Source organism: Eumetopias jubatus, unplaced genomic scaffold (assembly GCF_037043125.1).
Source record: "Eumetopias jubatus isolate StellerSeaLion01/CBP00866 unplaced genomic scaffold, mEumJub1_p1.0 scaffold_9, whole genome shotgun sequence".
NCBI classification, from domain to species: domain Eukaryota; kingdom Metazoa; phylum Chordata; class Mammalia; order Carnivora; family Otariidae; genus Eumetopias; species Eumetopias jubatus.
Window position 1 is genome coordinate 123,265,314 of NW_028274815.1, and position 20,192 is coordinate 123,285,505.

The window sequence follows — 20,192 nt, forward strand, 5'->3', positions numbered from 1 at the left end:
ATCCCTTGGGAAGGTAATCTAGCCATTTATATTAAGAGCTATTAAAACCCACATGCCTTTTAATTCAGTATTTCAATTTCTGGAATTTAATCCTAAAGTTATAATCCAAACCAAGGAATTCAACTTTATTCTGTAACATGTTTATTGAAGCATTATGTTATAAAAACATGGAAGCACCAAATATATCCAACCACAGGGGAATGTTTAATTAAATTACGTCCATCCACTTGCCAGAACATTATCATGAAAGCAATGTACCAACATGGAAAATGCTTATGGTATAAAGATAAGTGAAAACATTAAGCTGCAAAAACCACTGTGGGTATCTATGCAAAATATGTATGTATGCAGGCCAGAACTGCACAGGTAGTCTCAAAAAATGAAAATTGTAAAATGGGATCCGAGATAATTCTATATTGATGTTGCCCGGTGGTGGAGGGGGGCCTCCTGGGGATGGCAGGCAAAATCTCAGACTTCTAAGGCTTTGTACTAGTCATTCATTCGTTCGTTCATTCATTCATTCATTCATTCATTCTCAGACATTTCATGAGAACTTGTGCTGTACTCTGTACTGCCAAAAGGAATATTGCTGAAAGCACATTTTTACAAACCAATTTGTATGAGAAAAAATGTACTATTTAATGCAGTTGTGTGGTAAATTATTTGCTGAATCACTTAGTGTTCCTGCTGGTCTAGTCTAATTAGTATGTTTTTTACACTTTAGGAAGTTCGTGGATTTGGTTTCTTCACAAGACTACCATGCTAACACGTTAGGGACTGCATCGTCCTAATTGCTCCAATACCACCAGGTGACAGCTGGCTCTGCCCTTTTTTGCTCCCAGAAAATTAGGAATGGGGGGAAAAAACCCAGAATAAGCTTCTTCCCTTTTCCCTTTCTATTAAGAGAGATACCTGAAATTTTGGTGGCAATCCTAGTGGTGACAGGGGGCCCGAAGCCCTTTGCTGTGCTGGCCTTGATGGTGAAGGAGTAGGTGGTCCCCGGGTACAGACCCACAAAGAGGTGGTGGGTTTCATTCCGGAGCTTGAAGACTTTCCCCCGCTGGCTGGAGAGGTCAGCACTCGGGTCCAGTGAGCCAACAGCCTTGTAGTTGATCTGTACAACAAGTCAGCAAACAAACAAGTAAATACCTCACTCAGGAAGCTGGACAGAGCTCATCCAGGGGAACATCAGGAGAGGCAAAGAGAAGGAGGCATGTGGGCTTGAACAGCAAGCTCTACTGTGACCGTCCACCTTCCAGATTATCCCAGCCTCGAATACTCCACTGTTGATACACGGGAGCCTTGCTGCCCAACAGAAACAGAATGTGAGCCATGCACATGCTTTTCAACCTTCTAGTGGTCACGTGAAAAGAGAAGAAAGTAAAAAAGAAAGTAAAATTAATTTTAATAATATATTTTGTTGAACCCGATATTTGCAAAGAATTATTTCAACCTGTAATCAGCCTTAAAACTTGACGTGGTATCTTATATTCTGTTATTCATATTAGATCTTAGAAATCTAGTATGTACTTTGTCCTTAAGGCACATCTCCATCTGGACTAGCTACATTTCAAAAGCACAGGAACCACGTGTGGCCAGAGGCTGCCATATTGGACAACACCAAGAGCGGGGTTTATGCACAGCACCCAATAAGAATGGTTTGGAAGGCTAATTTAAAAGGCAGTTCCCATTTCCCTTGGTGTCCACATGGCGCTTTCTGGTGCTTTTTCTTTTTTTACTGCTCTTCACTTTATTTTTTTTAATTTATTTTTATTATTATGTTATGTTAATCACCATACATTACATCATTAGTTTTTGATGTAGTGTTCCATGATTCATTATTTGCATATAACACCAAGTGCTCCATGCAGAACGTGCCCTCCTTAATACCCGTCACCAGGCTAACCCATCCCCCCACCCCCTCCCCTCTAGAACGCTCAGTTTGTTTTTCAGAGTCCATCGTCTCTCATGGTTCGTCTCCCCCTTCGATTTCCCCCCTTCATTCTTCCCCTCCTGCTATCTTTTTTTTTTTTTTTTTAACATATAATGTATTATTTGTTTTCTCTGGTGCTTTTTCATGCATTATCTTGTTCCTTTTCCCCAAACCTTGGGGCATCAGGATACTTATTCTCATTTTTAATGTTGGAGACACTGAGGCTCAACTGGAAGTAACTTGCATGAAATCAACACTTTCCAAACTCTCTACGGGTGAAGGCCCAGTTTTGTGTTTCTCAATCCACTGCGGACCGATCATGATCTGCAGACCACATGGGACTCATCACGTGAGTCTGGTCATAGCCAAATTGGTCAGCACTCTGTGCGATGAGACCCATCCACTCATCCCACACTTGGGTGTTGCAGCCATGTCAAGGTACTACGAGAGTTTCTAAGCATTCACTCTCAATTTCTGCACTTACCCTGCTGTGAAAGTAACCAAACAGGTGGCATTCCAGCACCAGCCCCCACAGATCACATTTTGAGTGCCACGTTCCTAAATCACACAGTTGTTAAAGTGACAAACACAGGATTGTGTGTTTGTTTCATCTAGTCTGTTCTAACCCAGCACCCAGTCAAGAGACAGAACATCACCGGAACCAAGACGTAAGCTTTGTGCCCCCTTCCGATCCGCCCCTCCACCCTTCCCCCCCGCCCCCACAACCCAGCAAGGATAACCTCTATCCTGACTTCTAACAGCACAGACTAGTTTTGCCTGGTCTTGTATTTTATATAAATGGAACCATACACGGTGTACTCTTGCATGTCTGGCTTCTTTCGCTCCACCTTATGTTGGTGAGATTCATGCAGGCTGTCCCGTGTCACCAGAGATCACGCATTCTCATGATCATGCAGTGTTCTACCACCGACACATGAGCAAACCCAGGTCTGCTGGATCTGAACGCTGTGCTCCTTATTCTGTAAGGAGCTGCCGGGCTTGGAGACAAACACGTCATTACCTAAAGAATGCATTCATCCATTTACTCATCCACTTATTTGCTCCTTCACAAATGTTTCCCGCGCAGGCCTGTATTCTGGGACCTGTGCTGTGTTCTGCTGGTAACAGCCCACGTGAATGCAGGCTTGACCTTGTGCCCTGGGGTCTTCCATTCCAGAGCGAGGTAAGGCAAAGACACAGACACCTAACATCACTCTGTCTTCTGTAAAGAACGTCTCAGACTTGACGGGAAGACCAAACTCAGACTGAAACAGGAACACACCAACTTCACAACCAAAATAAGCAGTTTGCTGTTTCTGGCAAGGGCACCAGACGTTTTGGAGACAGAGGTAAGTTCTCTGTCCTCCGTTCAGCAGTAGCTGTGTAGCAATCAATGTCACCTGCCGAGGAGCGAGGCCAGACTCCTTGGGGCAGAGCAAACCCTGGAGGAGAAACACGCGGAGCCTAAGGATTTGGGCACTTTGCAAGCAGAGCCACCGGCCAGGAGCACCCGGGGCCGCAGGTCCTTGGTGAACCTGTTCCCAGCTTTCCCTCTGGTCACCTCTGCTGCCTCCACGCTTCTCAGAGGGAAGCACTGCAAACATCTGCCTCTCTGTGCGTGAGTGCTGTTCCGAGGCGGGGGGGGGGGGGGCACTTGCAGGAAGCTCTGGATAATTAGCACCCCAGCGACCAGACTAACGGTAACTGATGTACACATTCGCTGGGCTCCTCCCACGTGACACCCCCACAGCATCCCAGGGGACTTCCTGGAGGGATTCCACTCTGACTGCCTCCAAAGGTAGCCAGCTGGGGAACACATCCATCACTGGCTACCTTCCTTTCCCTTCCCCACTCCCGCTTCTCAGTAATCTACTTGTATTCGAGTCTGTGTCTCAGGGTCGCCAAACTAAGACAGTGTGCTCCTGGAGGTTTCTCAGGGGAGAAGTGAGCTGACGTCTGATGATGACAGAGTCAGAGCACAGGTGAGAGCATTCTAGGTTCACAGCAAGGGGAACTGCCTGGGTGAAGGCCTGGGGGAGGAACAGGGTGGGGAGGAGTGAGGAGAGCCCAGTGTGACTGGAGGGTGGTGAGCACATGGGGGAGCTGAGCCCCCTGTGTACAGCTGGATTCCAGTTTCCCGGTGGCACAAGAACAGAGACATCCAGAGAGCTCTGCTGGGTGGCAGCCGACCCCAGTCCACCAGGTGCTCATGCATTTTGAAATTCTGCCCCTGTCCCCCTGCCTGGGCTGGTGGCAAGCACACTGATATGCAGACACTGGGAGGTAAAACTCATGCCTTATTTACTAGCCAATTCCTTTTCTGCGCTCCAAATTCAATCCAAAAGTGACTCAATTTCCACCGAGCTGTCAATATAATATACTGTGCTCCCCTGCTCTCCTAACCTTTCCTGGTATTACAGGATCCTCACTTACTTGTAATGAAACACTATGAATAAATCAATGTATGTTAATATAGCGTGTCTTCAATTTTTTATGAAGGGCTTCACCAAATCTAATTCCCACTGCCTTGTCAGAAACAGTCTTTGAAAAATTTAACTTGCAAGTTTTACAAAGTTAGTCGGGGATTGGGCTGGGGAGGGAAAGCCAGGAGGTGAGAAAAATGGAATGGGATGGAGCTGTGTGGCCATGAAATGCATAATGCAATGTGAACTTTGGAATTGGAAGAAGAGCAAGATTTGTTAGAATAGCAAACATAAAATAGTTAGTGGGGGAAAGGGTGCTGAGCTGCCTATCAACCCGGGTCTCTCTTGATCGCTGTCAGGGAGATTCCCAGCCAGAAGCCAGAGTGAGCACTTCATATGGAGAATCCAGTCATATCACCCCTTAGAGTAAAAAAAGCAGTGGCTTCCCATTGCTCTTGGGATTAAGAGCACACTCTTACCCTGTGGTTTTCATCACTCTCTGCATGAGCTGGCCTCCCGCACCACCCCTCTTGTGTTCCAAGGCTCTATTCCAGGGTCTGAAAAGAGCTATGGTTCCTTTGGCCACAGGGTCTTTGCACCAACTATTCTGTCAGCTGAAAACACTTACCCCTCCCACTCCTTCCTTTCACCTAATTAATGACTCCTCATCTTTATATCTCACTTAAAATGACACTTCAACGAATGGATGGTCACCAGAGGGGAGGTGGGTGGGGGATGGGTGAAACAGATGGTGGGGATTAAAGAGGACACTTATCCTGAGAAGCACTGAGTAATGTACAGAAATGTTGAATCACAGTATCATACACCTGCAACATGTAACACTGTATGTTAACTATACTGAAATTTACAAAAACAAATACATAAAAGGCACCCTCCCCCTGCAAATGACACTTTCCATGAGTACCTTCTCCGACTCTCCGGTCCTCCTATTTTATGTTCCCAGAAGAACATCTCTTCCCTTTGAACCACTAACTTTATTACAGTGAGCCATGCAATTGTTTCATTCACGAGTCCCTTTTCCACTAGCCCAAGGGTTGAAAAAAGGAAAACCTGGAAGCCAAATGTGTCTCATCAAGTGTGTTGGTACGTAAAGGTTTACCAGAGCACAGCCATGCCTTTCAGTTATGGATCACTATGGTTGCTTCCACACTTCAGGGGGGGAATTAAGTCATGGCAGAGAGACTATGGCTCATACACTGTAAAACATTTACTCTCTGCTGCTTTATAGAAAAAGTTTGCTGACCCCTGTAGTAGACTTTAAGCTCCACAAGGGCAAGGATCTTATCCAGATAAGATACATGCTTCCCCATGCGGTATAAATGATCAAACTAGCTATGCAGTTTGAGCAATTTGCTTCACTTCTCTGAACGTAGGGTTCTTCCAGCGTTAAATAATCATTTTAATTTTGGTTTCTGTTTGATGTTGCAGAGTGACCCCCACTTCTTCACTCCTGGAAGGCAGCCTCTTTGATCAGGAATGAGGCTCCAGGGGGGTCCATGAGCAGCTTCTGCCTTTGCATCAAGGCTCTGGCCGCCATGGACCATGGGTCACCTTGTGAAGAACAAGCAGCCTTTCTAGCCCAGGCTGCAGAGGATGGGGCAAGAGAGATAGGAAGAACAGAAGGAAATGATTACCCTCAAAAAGCCCCACCAGGAAAGACCTGTTTGTTTCTTAAACACGCTCAGATTGAGCCATGCGGTGGTCCAGGCACTGGGCTGGGTATGGGGTAAATTCAGACAGAGCAGCTGATGAGATTCTGGTCCTGAGAATGAGATGCTGCACGGAGCGGGGGAGGGTGAGAGAAGATATGAGATAAAATAGGGGTGAGGGAAGTGGCCAGGATGCAGAAGCAGGGGGCCAGAAGTTGCAATTATGACAAAAACACAATTTGGGGCACTCAGTATGTGCCAGGCACTGTGGGGGGGGCGCTGACATAAAAACCAACTCATTTAATCCTCCAAAAAATGGTTTGGGTTCTTTATGGTCATTGCCATTCCTTAGCTGAGGATACTGAGGCCAAGAGAGGTGACAAGTCAAAGCAGGCATGAGGGAGGCTTTGTGTGCCAGGGGGCAGTGTGCCGAAGGACAGATGGGAACCCACAGTTCATGAAGTGTTCTCCGCTGCCTCTACTTCCCCATGGTCTCATCTCAGCTGGTGCCTGAATGTGGGTGCCATGATGCAGCAAGAGCTTGGAGAAGTCACTTAGAACACACGGCGATGTCCTGGAAGGACCAGAGCGCTGTTCAAAGAGCTCACTCCCAACTAGATGACCCCAAGTGGAGGAAACCCATAACAGCATCAGCTGCATAAAGTGTGTCAAGACCTGCCTGCTTATAGCGTGATGCTCCAGAAGCATCCTCCATAGCTTAGCACCCTCCCCCCTCTCACTACACCCCTGCTGTCTTTGTCCTAGACCCCTTGGGGGAGGTATAAGTCAGTACCCTACAATTAGGCATCCCATCTATTCCTGACTGTCTCCACGTGGCTTCCAACCCATACTCCGGAGGTTTCACCCTCATAGAGTCCTAACAAGGCTACCAACATGGTCAGTTCATTTAAAAAAAAAAAAAAGGTTAAATTAATTTTATTTTTCTTTAAACTCAAAACAAACGGTTGAAATATTTTCTCCCTTTTTTGGATCTATTGTAAAAGGGTTTATAGGCATGGTCTTTGCCATCTTGGTGAGCTCCAAGGTAAACAGCCAAGAGGAGACCTATTCAAGGTCATCTCTTCTCGTCAGAAGTGTTAGTGTTGTATTTTTGGTTTCCTGAAAATTAAAAAATCAAATGTGAGCACGTTCCTTCTGAACAGTGTGGATGCAGGGATGGCTGAAGTGCACATGCCAGTGACTTCTTGGCCACGGGGCCCTCGTTTCTCCTAGAGAGCGGAGGGCTGTAACTGCAGCAGGAAAATGAGTATGACTGACACGCATCCTACTGCTCCTGGTGTTTCTAACTCAGTTTCTGACTCTGGGGACAAACAGAGGCACTGATGGATATTGCCAGGAACCAAGTCCTCGAGGAACACAGATTTTGGGAGTGACTGGTTCTGCCCGAGCGAGTGAGGACAGCTTCCCGGCGAAGCTGCCAGAGCGTGGGGCTGGGCCCATGGTCCTCGGCCCGGATTCCAGAGCACAGAACGCCCTTGAAGACCTTTTGTAAAGTATTAATGCCTGCACCCCACCGGAACTAACAGAGTCAAATGCTCCGGACACAAAGACCTGGGCATCAGTACAGTTTTTAAATTCCTCTAGGAGATGCTATGGGGCCGACAGGGCTGAGAGTGGTAGAACTGGACCCTTTACATGACGGGGATTTAGCAGAACAATTGCAAACCGGGGCCCGTGCCAAGGACAGGTGTCCTCAAAGGGCATGCTGAAAGGAAGGGGACTCACCAGGGAGCACCACAGTGCAACGGTAAAGGCTGCAGGCACGACTGTGGGTGAATGCGGAGTTCGGTGGACCCCACTGAGGGGGAGTGACATGTCTGCACAGCCTTGTCTCCCCCCAGGGTTACTAGCTACCATTGTGGTTTCACCAGCAGAACACAGATTCTTTGGCACCCCTCCCCCCCGGAGGGGGTCCTGATCCCTCTCTCCTTGAGTGTGGGCTGGACCTAGTGGCTCACTTTACACAGACCTAGTATGAAAGGGGGATTCTAGTAGCTTAAAGTGGAGAGACCTGGCTGACACCCCCTTAACCAAGGTCAACACTGCCAATGATCAGTCATATTGAGCTCAAGGGCACCTCGTATGATGTGATGAGAAGGGTATATGCCCTCTGTGGTCTTTTTCCCTAGAATCTCAGCCCACCAATTAAAACAAACATATAAACAAACATCAGGGTACCTGGCTGCCTCAATCGGTTAAGCGTCTGCCTTCGGCTCAGGTCATGATCCCAGGGTCCTGGGATCCAGTCCTGCCTCAGGGGGTGGGGAGAAGGAAGAGAAGATGTGACATATAAATGCTACATGGGGACCTAGAGGGGAGAAAAGGACCCCTGTGGGAAAAACTCAGGCAATCTGAGAAAAAAGTCTGAGGTCTAGTCAACAGTAAGGCACTGACGTGAATTCTCAGTTTGGATAAATACGCTGTGGCTACGTGAGACGTTAATATTCGGGGAAGTTGTGTGAAGGGTATAGAACTCTCTGCACTGTTATTGCAACTTCTCTGTAAATTCAGAATTACTTCAAAATAAAATGTTCACAAAACAACAACAAAAAGTGGCATGCCGGATTTGGCACCTGGGAGGTCTTTGTGGCTGCAGAACAGAATCTATGACAAGTATTCACTGAGCTCTTGCCTTGGCCCTGTGCTAAGCACCAGGGAGCCTTCAGAAACATACCGTCGGGTTGGGGAGACAGACATGCCCACAGGAATGAGTGGCAAAGGCACAGAAGGTTTACTGCGCTGAAGGAAAGGAGGCTGGTTCTCAGGAGCATATATATTAGAGAAGGTTTCTGGGGCCAGGAAGTCTTTCCCAGATAGAGTGAAGATGTTAACGAGGTGAAGAAGGCGAGAGAGGTCTGGGAGACAGGGAAGAAGGGAGGAAGTAGAAGCTGCAGAGATGTTCCTAGGTAGGATGACTGCTGGCCTATGTAGTACTTTTGTGGAAACTAGCAAAAGGCAGATGCAGGTGCCCTCCATCCCAGCCCCTGGTACATCAGTGAGCTGAGGGTGCCCCTATGACAAGAAGAAGATAGACTCTTCTTCATGCCCAGTCATAGTGATCCTGACAAATACAGTTCAGTGCTTCATGGATTTCATCCTCTTAGTGGTGTGTCATTGTGCAGTGCACAAACTATGCAACAGAATGTGACAGCCCTGCTTTGAGGTTGGTTATAGAATACCCGAGTGTTTACATTTTATCTTGATGGTAATAGAAAGCCACTGAAGGAGTGGGTAGGCTATCAAGAGAGAGACAGGGTCATACCCTAATTTAAGAGCAGTGCTACTGAAATTGTGGTCCAGAGCCAAGAGAGCATCAGCATCACCTGGGAGCTTGTTAGAGATGCAGATTCATGGGCCTATCCCACACCCACTGATCAAAATGTCTGGGTTGGAGCCCAGGAATCTGTTTTCACAGGTTCCCTAGGTGATTCTCATGCATGCTGAATCTGAACAGGAGCATTTCCTGGCAAGTGGAAGAAGGATTGAACTGACTGGAGGAACAGGGCCCTTTTGGAGGGTCTGGCCCTCATTCAGATGACAGGTGACACAGAAGGCCTGGTTTAGACTGGAAGCTGAGGAGATGGAGAAGGGAGTGAATTCAAGAGCTGTTGAGTCCTGGCTGGTGAAGAATAGTATCCCCAACACTTGGTGCCAGGCCTGAAGGCAGATGAGTCTTCGAAGGCTGGACACTGATGGGAAGAGCTGGGAGAGTCCACTAGCCTGGACCTCCTGATGCTGCTGACATCCAGGAATGGAAAGAGGAGGGAAAGGAAGACCGTGGATCTCAGCCTTTGGAGAACCTACACTGAAACCAAGAACCACCACTTATGGAGCTAAGTGCCCAGGGTGTTTTTGCAACATCACCTGCCAAAGTGCTCCGCTAGCATTTGCCAGGGCCTGCCAGGCTTCTCTGGCTCCCAGGGTCAGAGGCCCAGAATGGGGGTTTGGTGTGCCCTGCAAACACCTTGCCTGGGCTGCATTCCTTCCGCAGAGCTGCCAGCACAGGAACCAAGACCTGCAGTGGCCAGACCCCTCAGGCCGGCTGCCACCCCGTAGGGAGCTTGTCCTAGTCTCGTGCGTGTGCTCCCTCAGTTGCCACAGGTAAAAGAGGTGCTACAGAAGGGAAGCTGGCTTGTGTGCCCAACATGGCTTTTACTGATTTCCAATCAGTATCCTGTTCCCTGACTTTGACTGGTTTCCTGGATGTCTTCGGGATCAAACACGAGGAGGAAGCAAGCTCAGAATCCAGTTGGCCCGGGGTCATTAATATTTACCACCCAGCAACCCAAGCTGCAAAGTTGGTCTGTAGGTGGTAATAACAAGAACACTTATTGAGTACTTACCTTGTGCACCTCCCTCCCTTCCCTAAATCACCACCTTGGCCTTCAGCTCCTGGCCAAACTTCAGGTGAGTGTGTTCCTGTCAATACTTGTCCCCCTCCCTGCCCCCAAAGCACCACAGCCCTTCTCCCAGTGTCCTCCTCTCCCTTGCTCTGGCTTCCCCACACGGGAGGGATATTCTGATAGCTTCACTCTGTCACACTGCTCTGAATTTCAAAGACGCAGGCAGTCAGATTCCCCTAACAGAGCCACCACCAATGGCTCTCAATTCTTCCTTCCTAAACTGTCATAATGTAGCTTAATAATATGAAGCTTGAACCTCCTTTCAGCTTTTAATCTCATGCTGGGGTGCCCCTGGGTGCTATGATTTTGTTATTTTCACAGAAACCTCCTTGGTTAATGAGTCTGTCTAGTGATATTCCCAATTGCTTTTAGTCTGCATTGCAATATTTCCTGGGTTTCTAGATGTAAGCTGCTTGCCTTCCAACTTCACACTCAGCTGATTTCTGTTCTGCTGAGTTTGACCTGGTTAGGTTGCTAAATTGCGTGACCAATTCCTCTCCAGTTGGGTTTGGGCATGGGGATGTGAGGGCAGTCGAATAATCCCTTGACCCTGCTCCCCAGAACCTTGCAGCGCTGCACATGGGCTTTCTGGCAGAGACAGCCTGGGGAAATCCTTCACTGAGGGCAAGGCCTGGATTCTATTTGTTTACTGCTGTAATTGCCATCACCCAGCTTGGCACAGAGCAGAAGTCAATGAGGTTTACTAAATGAGGATTAAGGATGAAAATGTAACAAACTCGGAATGTGGCACAGCCCGGTTTACACTGAAGTCATTCTGATGCCAAAGTCCAGCATTTTCCACCCTGCGCTGCACCTCATTCTTGACCCTTTGCACGTGTCCATGTGTGACCAGGTACCAGAGGGGGGGAATGCGGTGGTGGCTACCTGTAGTGGTCAGACCACAAAGCTTTGTCGTGGGTCCATCTGGGCCTGCCACCCCATGGAGGGACCTGGCAAGCATCCCTGACAGCTGGATCCATACCTGTCTGGTACATAGCTGACACTAAATTAAACTGTGTATTAAATAATTAATGAGGCCCAAGTTGGTGAAGTTCCTGTCCTCTTGGGGTTGAGTTTCCAAACCTGTGTAAGTAGAAAGACCCTTCGGTGCTTCTCCATTTTTTCGTGTTTTTTACAAATGGCCACAATCCTTTGACACTCATCCCCTCAAGAGGCGGAGCTTTTGTCCCCCTCCCTGAGTCGAGAAGGACTTGTGATTGCTTTGACAAATAGAAGATGGAGGAAATGATGCGGTGTGACTTCTGGGACTGGGTCACAAGGGCAATGCAGCTCCTCACCTGTCCACAGGGGGACACTCGAGTCTCTAACATGCAGGCTGCTGTGCCAGACGCTGCCATTCTGTGAGGAAGCATGGGGCCCATGGAGAGGCGAAAGCCCCCACTGAATCCAGGCTGGGAGCCATAGCTATGTGGGCACCAGTCTGGTAAGTGAGCAAGCCTCCAGATGGCCCCACTTCTCTGTCTGGTCACTCCTAGTCATTTGAGTCTATTTGGTTGAGTCCCTAGACATCGTGGGGCTGAGACGAGCCACCTCTGCCACACCCTTTGGAATTCCTGGGCCCAGAATCTGTGAGCATAGTGAAATTGTTGCTCTCCGCCACAAATTCTGGCATGGTTTCTTATACGGCAATAGTAACTAGGACACCATTTGTCCATGAGACTTGACAGTTTCTTGGGAGCACGGGTAACATTTTATTTACTTTTGTATCCCGAAAAGGAAACACAGTAGATGTTCAATAAGTGCATGCTATCTTCCTAACCAAATGATCAAAGTTAGCAACTCCAGTAATGAGAAATATGGACATCAGGAGCCTCCTGGTAAGATGCTCTGAGAAAGGCATACCCCTTGTGTGGTATTTTTGCCCAAAATGCCTAAGTCACATTGGTGGGCTAATCTGGAATCATGGAACCACAGGTCAGAAGCCAAAGGCTCAACCCTCTGCTTCCCACCTCCTTGTAGAAACTTATTACTCTAACAATAACAACGAGATGAGTTAATATTTATTGCCACTCAACGTTTTCCAGGAGCCACGCCAAGCACTTTCCACACATTACTCACTTAATCATCACGCATGTAGGAGCCTAGTGCCATTATTATCCCCATTTTACAGACAAGGAAACTGAGGCTTAAGGAGAATAAGTAGCTCTCCAGGCCTCTCAAAGCTAGTGAGAGGCAGAGCAGGCTTGCCACCCAGGCGGTGGGAACTAGATTCTACCTGCTTAATCTCAGGGCTCTGGTGTCCTCATGAAGAGGGGCCAGTCTTGTTTCCAGGCTCTGGGACACCGGAAACTCTGCTGTGGGAACCTGTCTGCTGAAGGATTAGCTGGCGTGAGAGGATGTGCCTGGAATTTGGGGATACAGGGAGAGCTCCAGGTTAGAGAGTTGGGGGCGGACAGAAGCCAAGGTTCAGGAGGACTGGGTAGAAGTGAATTTGGAGAATGGGGATGATGGGGGGCCAGCCCCCAGACTGCACTTCCTGAGCACTCCAGAGGGTCTCTCCTTCCAACCTGGAGCTTCCTGCCTCCTCCTCAGAAGGCTGAGGCAGGGGGTAGATTCCAGAGGGCTTTCTGAGGAGAACTTCACTGATCACATAATAACATATTCTGGGGCAGCAGGGGGCTGAAGGCTCAAGCTTCACTCTACTGCATTTTTCTCTCATTCAGCATTTTCCTCATGAAATTAAAATAGAATTGATTTTATCCCCCCCCCCTCTCAAATTAGGCATCAGGAAAGGAATAAAAGGGTGGGCATATTGGAGATCTGAACATCAATTCAATCCAGCAGAGCACATATGTAAAATGTTTTCTGAGCCCCTATTAGCAGGGGAAGGTTTTGTGGAAGAAAAATATATATCTATATATATCTAGTTCTATCTCCTCCTCCTCACAAGAAATGAAAGCTTTTGTTTTCCTCCCTTCTTGGTTAAAATGGTCATTCATTCTAACACTTTCTTTTGCTGGTCTCGGGTTAGAAGCTCTTCCTTTTTCTCATCTTGCCCCTGTGTGGTATTTCCCCAGAAGCAGACACACAGCAGGTAGCGACGCTATTTAGGGAACTGTCATTTCTGCTGAACCGGGTCATCAGAGAGCCCACACCCTCCTATCTGCAGTGACTCCAGGCCCTCAGCTGGGTCCATTCTGGACCTGTCTCACAGCTGGAGGGAGCTTTTTCATTTACAAAGCACTCAGGAGAAACGAAGGCTCAGAGAGGCTAAGGGGCATGCCTAAGGTCACACAGTAAGTGCCTCTTCTCCGAGGAGACAGCTGTGGGATAACAAGACAGCCTGGGAGGGAGTCTGAAAACTCAGGTACAAATCCGGGCACTTCCTCTGAGCAGAGGGTTGTCTGCAGCACCACGGACCGTGAGAAATAGAATGGGAGCTACACGTGTAATTGTATCTTTTCTAGGAGCCACATTAAACAAAAAAATAAAAGAAACTGGTGAAATTAATTTTAATAACAACCCAAGATATCCACAATGGTATTGTTTCGGCATATAATCCTCACAAAATGATGAATGAGATATTTTACATCCCATTTCTCCTAAGTGTTGGGAATCGGGTGTGAATGTTATATTTCCTACACAGCTTGATCCGGACTAACCCCCTATCAGGGGCTCCAGAGCCACATGTAACTAGTGGCTGGCCAGCGCTGGTCTAGACCAGGGTTTCTCAACCCTCTTTTCTTTGTCATTATCACCTCTTGAGAAGCCTACTTTAGTCATTTTTTCCCTCAGCCTCCCCCGTGAAATTTTAATTCTACAGGTATGCTGTACAGCTGGTACACGGACTCTACACAGACCTGTGAAGCTGTGTGTAACCCGTGTGCATGTTATGCACACGCACAGACGAGGAAGATTTTTGGAGCCCACTCCTTCCTGCAAGAACCAGCTTTCATCTCTTGTGGGTGATAACACTCTGTTAAGAATGCATGGTCTACCCCTCCGATTTGAATCATGGAGCACTACATCAAAAACTAATGATGTAATGTATGGTGATTAACCTAACATAACAACAACAACAACAACAAAAGCAGAAGCAGACCCACACATACAGAGGACAAACTGATGGTTGCCAGAGCAGGGGAATGGGCACAATGGGTGAATGAGAGTGGGAGACACAGGCTTTCACTAATGGAATGAATAAGTCACAGAGATGAAAGGGGCAGCATAGGGAATAGCTGATGGTATTATAATAGTTTTGTAGGGTAACGGATGGTAGCTAACTTGTGCTGAGCACGGAATAATGTATGGAGTTGTCAAATCACTATGTTGTACACCTGAAATTAGTGTAACATTATGTGTCAATTATATTTCAATTAGAAAATAAATTTTAAAAACATCTTGGGGGGGGGGAAAAATAGAATGCATGGTCTAGAACAAGCAGGAACAGCCCTGAGCTTAGGAGGAGAAACGGGAAGTAAAGTGAGGACTCAGGAGCGGACAAAAGAGTTCTGTGGAAAAGCATCTAGTAGTGCCAAGCGTGGTACTGATGCTAATAACCTTGTGGGACTGGTGTTTCCAGCACATAGTTCCCTCCCACATGGCTGGCGCTGCTGGGAGTTAGGACCCGCCCCCCCCCCCCCCCCGGGCCTGCAGGCTGTTCCCAGGGTATGTGCTATCTGCCCATGTCCTCACTCCTTCATCACAGGGAGAGACCAGGGGTGCCATCCCTCCACCTGGCCACAGCTCGGCTGGGGGCACCAAAACCTTGCGGATCACTGCTTTGATACTCTCTCTCCCTCCCCTGCTGGACACTGAATTGATGCCAAATGGCCAGAGGGCACCCCTGAGGGGCAGCCCAGGTCCCCTGACATACCAGGACCAGGCTTTTCTTCTTCCCCTGGGTGCCCTCCAGCAGAGGGGTGGTGCCAAGGTTCATTATCTCCACAGAGACACATGCCCCGTGTTCCAACACCTTCTCCTCCCACAGTCTCCTAGATTTGAGAGGTTGCTAACTAGGGGCTAACACGGTTTCTCCCTTTTTAAAAAGCCCATGCCCTCTGTGGACGAAGATAGAGATTTGATGCCCCAGCTCCCTGTTGATTCTAGCACCTTCTTCTTCCCTTCCCATCCCAATCCTTTGTAGAGGCCAGTGAGATCCGTCTCTGCACCTGTGGTGCCAAGGAGCTCTAACTTGTCATCGACAATCCCGCCATCTCTACCCAGTTCTTCCTCTTGTCTCACCTGAGTGAGGTGCCCTTAGAGGCAATGCTGGGATCACTGGGGAATCATCCATAACACCTCTGGAGATAGGGACCTCAGTTCCTCTTACTCATTCTGTGGTTCTGCCTGTGGGCAATGCTGTGAGAACACGGGTGCTGGGGTCAGACAAGGCTGGCTGGCTTCCACACGCAGCTCTTCCTACAAGTCCACTGACTCTACACGACGCGTGTGAGCAGGCTTGCAGCAAAGGCTATGACTTGGTGTCCTGAGCTGGGGATGGCAGAGTAAACACAGGAAGTGAACAGTGATTGCCTGGTCTTCCAGAGCCATGCCTCATTAGGCATCCATTGTAGGGAGAAGCCAAGCAGCCAAGCTGCAGACTGGAAAGGAAATTGGCTTTGGGATTTTGCCTTTTTTTTTTTTTTTTTTTTTTTTTTTGCCTCATAGCAAAGTGTACTTCTCGGATTCTTGTGTTTCTTTTTAGATATAAACCCTTCCCTACCTTTTACTTGGGAGGGGGTTCGGAATAGAAAGATATTGAATCTCATCAGCTTTAAATCTTTTAAAGACTCAAGGAAAACACAAGGCCAAACTTTGAGTTGTGAAAGACTTAAGTTAACAGGTGTGCATGTGATCTTGGGTACCTGGGGTTGACTCTTGGCCACGATGCTCAGCAGCTGGGGGGCCTTCCACAAGACTCAGTTTCATCAAGAGAAAAGGCTTGCTGTGGCACTAAAGCATGTCCACGTGCATAAGGACCCTTTGGAAATGCCTAGAACTTAGGAGAATAGCAAGTAGGTCAGTCTGACGTCAATTTGCAACATGAGAGAGTCTTTGAGGCTCTTCTGTGTAACCTATAGCTTCATTCGATTTGAGAACGAATGAAACTCAATAATTATTTATTGAGTTAATATAAACTAGCAGTATTTCAGGCACTTGAGTCAGTGAACAAACGGATACAAACCTCTGCCCTCCTGGAGGTTACCTTCCACCCCCCAGTGCAATGAGAGGAGGGGAGAAATGATACAAAATATAACATGGCAGTTACTTAGTATGTGAGCAGATGATAGGTGCCATAGAAAAGAGAGAAAAGAGAAAGGACACAAGAGAGCAGAGCAGGAGGTACAGGAGTGCTGGGGGAGACCCCGGCAGTGCAGGCCTCAACGAGAAGGTGGGGTTTAAGTGAGGACTCCACAGAGGTGAGTCAGCTAAGTGGATTTCAAAGAGAAGAGCTTGAGGACAGGCCCTGAACGAGGTTAATGTCTGGTTGATTTGACGAACAGCAAGGAGGCCAGTGTGGCAGGGGGCCAGCGAGCAAAGGAGGACAGATGGGAGATGGGGTGAGAGGGGGTGAATGGGGTCCCTGTAAGATTTAGGCTTCTGGTCTGGATGGAACAGGGGCCCCTGCAAGTCATGAGCAGCATCAGACTGAGAGACAGATCTGGGGGTTAGGACTGGCTGGAAGGACTAAACTCTTTGTCCTAAAAGGTGATTAGTGGCTGGTCTAACTCAGGCCACGGATGTAGGGGCCCATGAGCTCCTGGGACTCCAACAAGGCTCTGGGGTCCTGGGTAGCTAGGAGGACAGGCTCGTGTAACTGGGCCCACCTCCCTACCCTCTGAGTCCATAGGGTACTGCAGAGCCCAGCCTTTGGACCCTGTATCCCTGTCAGCTGCCCACCAGGTTTCCTTCCAGGGCCACTGCTGGGTGAGTCAGGGGTAAACACGGAGCATGGAGTCAGCCCCAGGCAGGAAAAATGAACACAAATCAGGATGCTGAGGAGGTGTCTAGGAAGATGGCTGCTGCCCACCCAGCATGGCCCTCCCCAAGCTGGACCTCAGGGGGAGCAGATGATCTGAGGAGGTCAAAGGCTATCATAAGCAACGCTCTCTGAAATGGGTGATCCCAGAACTTTGGCAGGTGGGGCCTTTAGTGTTAGCCTCCCATGAAGCCTGAGACCTTGAAACTCATTGCTTTCTAAGTAGAGGAATTAGAGCTGGGGGCTCAGCAGAGCTTCAGATTCAAGGTATACTGCTGGGCTAATAGTTAGAGTACACAATCCCTTTCTGAGGTCCATTCCTGGAATTCCAGCCTCCCATCAAGATGCAAGGCTCACAAATCTCTCAAATGTGAAGAAGGCAACTCAGAGACTCTCTCCTCAGCATGTACAAGGTACGCAACTGGAAGGCACTGGGTGTTTCATGTGGGAGGTGGAAAGAATCATTCCATTGATTCAGATGAAAGCTTCTTCATTGAAAAATATCAAAATTTGCATGAAAGATGTTTGCTAAAGTAATAGCAATTCAAATATTCTTTGAAGTGCTCTGAATATAAATATAGAAACACTCCCATGGAGACCTGTCTGGACTGGCTTCTCGTCTTACCTCTATATTACTGGGTTCACTGTCAGCCTTGGATGGGGTGATGGAGTGGCCTCATCGTCTTGGGCTGCCTGACCTGCCGTGGGGTTGGAGGGAGTCCTCCATTGGTTACTGCCTCTCTGGGTCTGGCTCTTTTCTTCAATGACAAACAACCCTGGGCCCAGATTTTGTCTCCAAAGAAAGAATTCAGGAGCCTTGAGAATATTCCAACAAACTGGACCCTCGGAAGAGGGGTGGGCTATCTGTCTCCAAATTTGGGTACCTCTGGAGAGGTCTAATGGTATCCCCTATCCAACCTTTCCATCCTGAATCTGTGTGTTGAAAGCTACCTTCCCCTTTCCCTGAACCACAGTTGCCATTTCTGAGTCAATGGAGTCCATGGTGCCATGGACACATCTGCCAACTTGCCTTCAATTGCTCAGAGGACAGAGACTGTGCTAAGCCAAAAGGGTGGGCTGGAGCTCAAAGGCACAGTGGTGGTGGGGGCCAGAGTTATCCCATTGCAGCCTGAAGACTTACACTCTTTGAAGCAGGTGGCATGGAAATCAACAACCAAGCCGAGAGTAAAGTCAGTGTGCAGAAAGGAAGATGGGGCAGACAGACCAAAGGAAGCAAGAAGCATGGACAATGGAGAAGAGAAAGAGAGACAGACCTGGGTATTCGACTTTCTGATTACATGTCCATGACACTAAATCATTTTTCATCCACCGTCCAGGGTGGTGTCTGTAAAGCCAATCTGAGCTATTTCAAGAAACTCTTGTTTCTTAAAAAGTATATTTCCCTGATGAGAAGATCTCATCTACACCATCACATCATTTGGGTCTTAAATCCATTCCTCGCTCTTTCTTCAGCAGATAGCCACAAGTTCCTGGCTCCTCCTGCTCTGCAGCTGCCTCCACGCCCCCTCCTCTGGGTCCATGGTCCTTCCTTCCCCATCCCAAGTCCTGCACCCGCCCACCATGAGCCATGGATTCACCCACGTGCAGACTCCAAACCACATTAATTCAAGTGGGCACCTGGTGCTCCCCAAGGCTGCACAGTTTATGCAGCAAGCAGAACTGAATGTTGATGCCTTCATTTCATGGCCATGTCGCTCCCTGGGGAAACATCCCAGGAAATAGCTCTGTGTGCTGATAAGGGCTTTTCTGCCTTGTCAGAGTCTTCAGCACCAGTTCCAGGTAAGGGCCGGTGATGGGGTCCAGCACCTGTCCCAGGTGTCAAGTCCTCTCCTTGGGCCACAAGTACACACAGGCACACCACCCCTCCCGGCCTGGCCAGGTCCCTGGCAGAGGGGTGGGCATTCCCTTGGGAGACAGACTTGGGTTCTCCTGCTATACCCCCCAAATAATACCAGTCCCTAGTCACTCCTCAGAACCAGGTGATGGCTGCCTGCACTGGTTCAGCACGTGGGCTCTGCCAATGACAAGCCGTGAGTCTTTGGACAAGTTGCTTAGCTTCGTGGTACCTCCATTTCCACATCTGTTAAATGGAGGTAATGAAGTCCCTATCTCATGGGTGTGAATGAGGAAACGATGGGGATAATACTGGAAAAGCCTGTAGAACAGTTCCTGGGGAAAAGTAAGCCCTCAGTAAATGCATCTACCATCATTCCTGCAAAAACACTCAAGTTCTTCAATGGTTCTCCATTGCTCTTAAGATAAAACAACCATCTGCACTGTGGCCCACAGATCCTGCATGATCTGGCCCCTGCTGTCACTTCCATGCCATCTCAGTGACCACATACATCCCCCTATATGGATGTGCTAGCCTCTTCCCTTCACCTGGTGTTGGCCCTGCATCCCCGACCATAAAGGTATGTGGCCAGGCTCTTCCTGCCACAGAGCACACTCTTCCATCACCTTTTTGTTCGGTTCTAACACATTCTCTTCCTTTGGTTCTCCATTCTACTGTCATTCTCACAGGCAAACCTTCCCTGCCCAAGTCCAGCATGCCATGATTGTCTCTGAAAGGGCCACGACCACTGTGCACAACTCTAGGGAGCACAGCTCATATTGTATAAATATGGATGGTGCCCCTAGAGTTGCACAAAGCAGCGGGGCAGTGGGGCAGGGGGTCGGGCTAGAGATATAGGGATGGGCTGATGGGGGTGTTGGCGGGGGGGAGATCTGCACCATCAGAGGGTGAAGGAATTAGGATATCAAAAGGACACCACTACT

General features: G+C 48.4%; 1 protein-coding gene across 1 annotated transcript in view; it reads right to left on the bottom strand.

Moving 5' to 3' along the window:
* Positions 1-20,192, bottom strand: part of PTPRT (protein tyrosine phosphatase receptor type T) — an 856,863-nt gene that overhangs the window by 319,427 nt on the left and 517,244 nt on the right. The window contains exon 10 of the mRNA XM_088026646.1: positions 913-1,114. Within this exon, the coding sequence (XP_087882772.1) occupies positions 913-1,114 (202 nt within the window). The remainder of the gene's footprint in view (positions 1-912; positions 1,115-20,192) is intronic.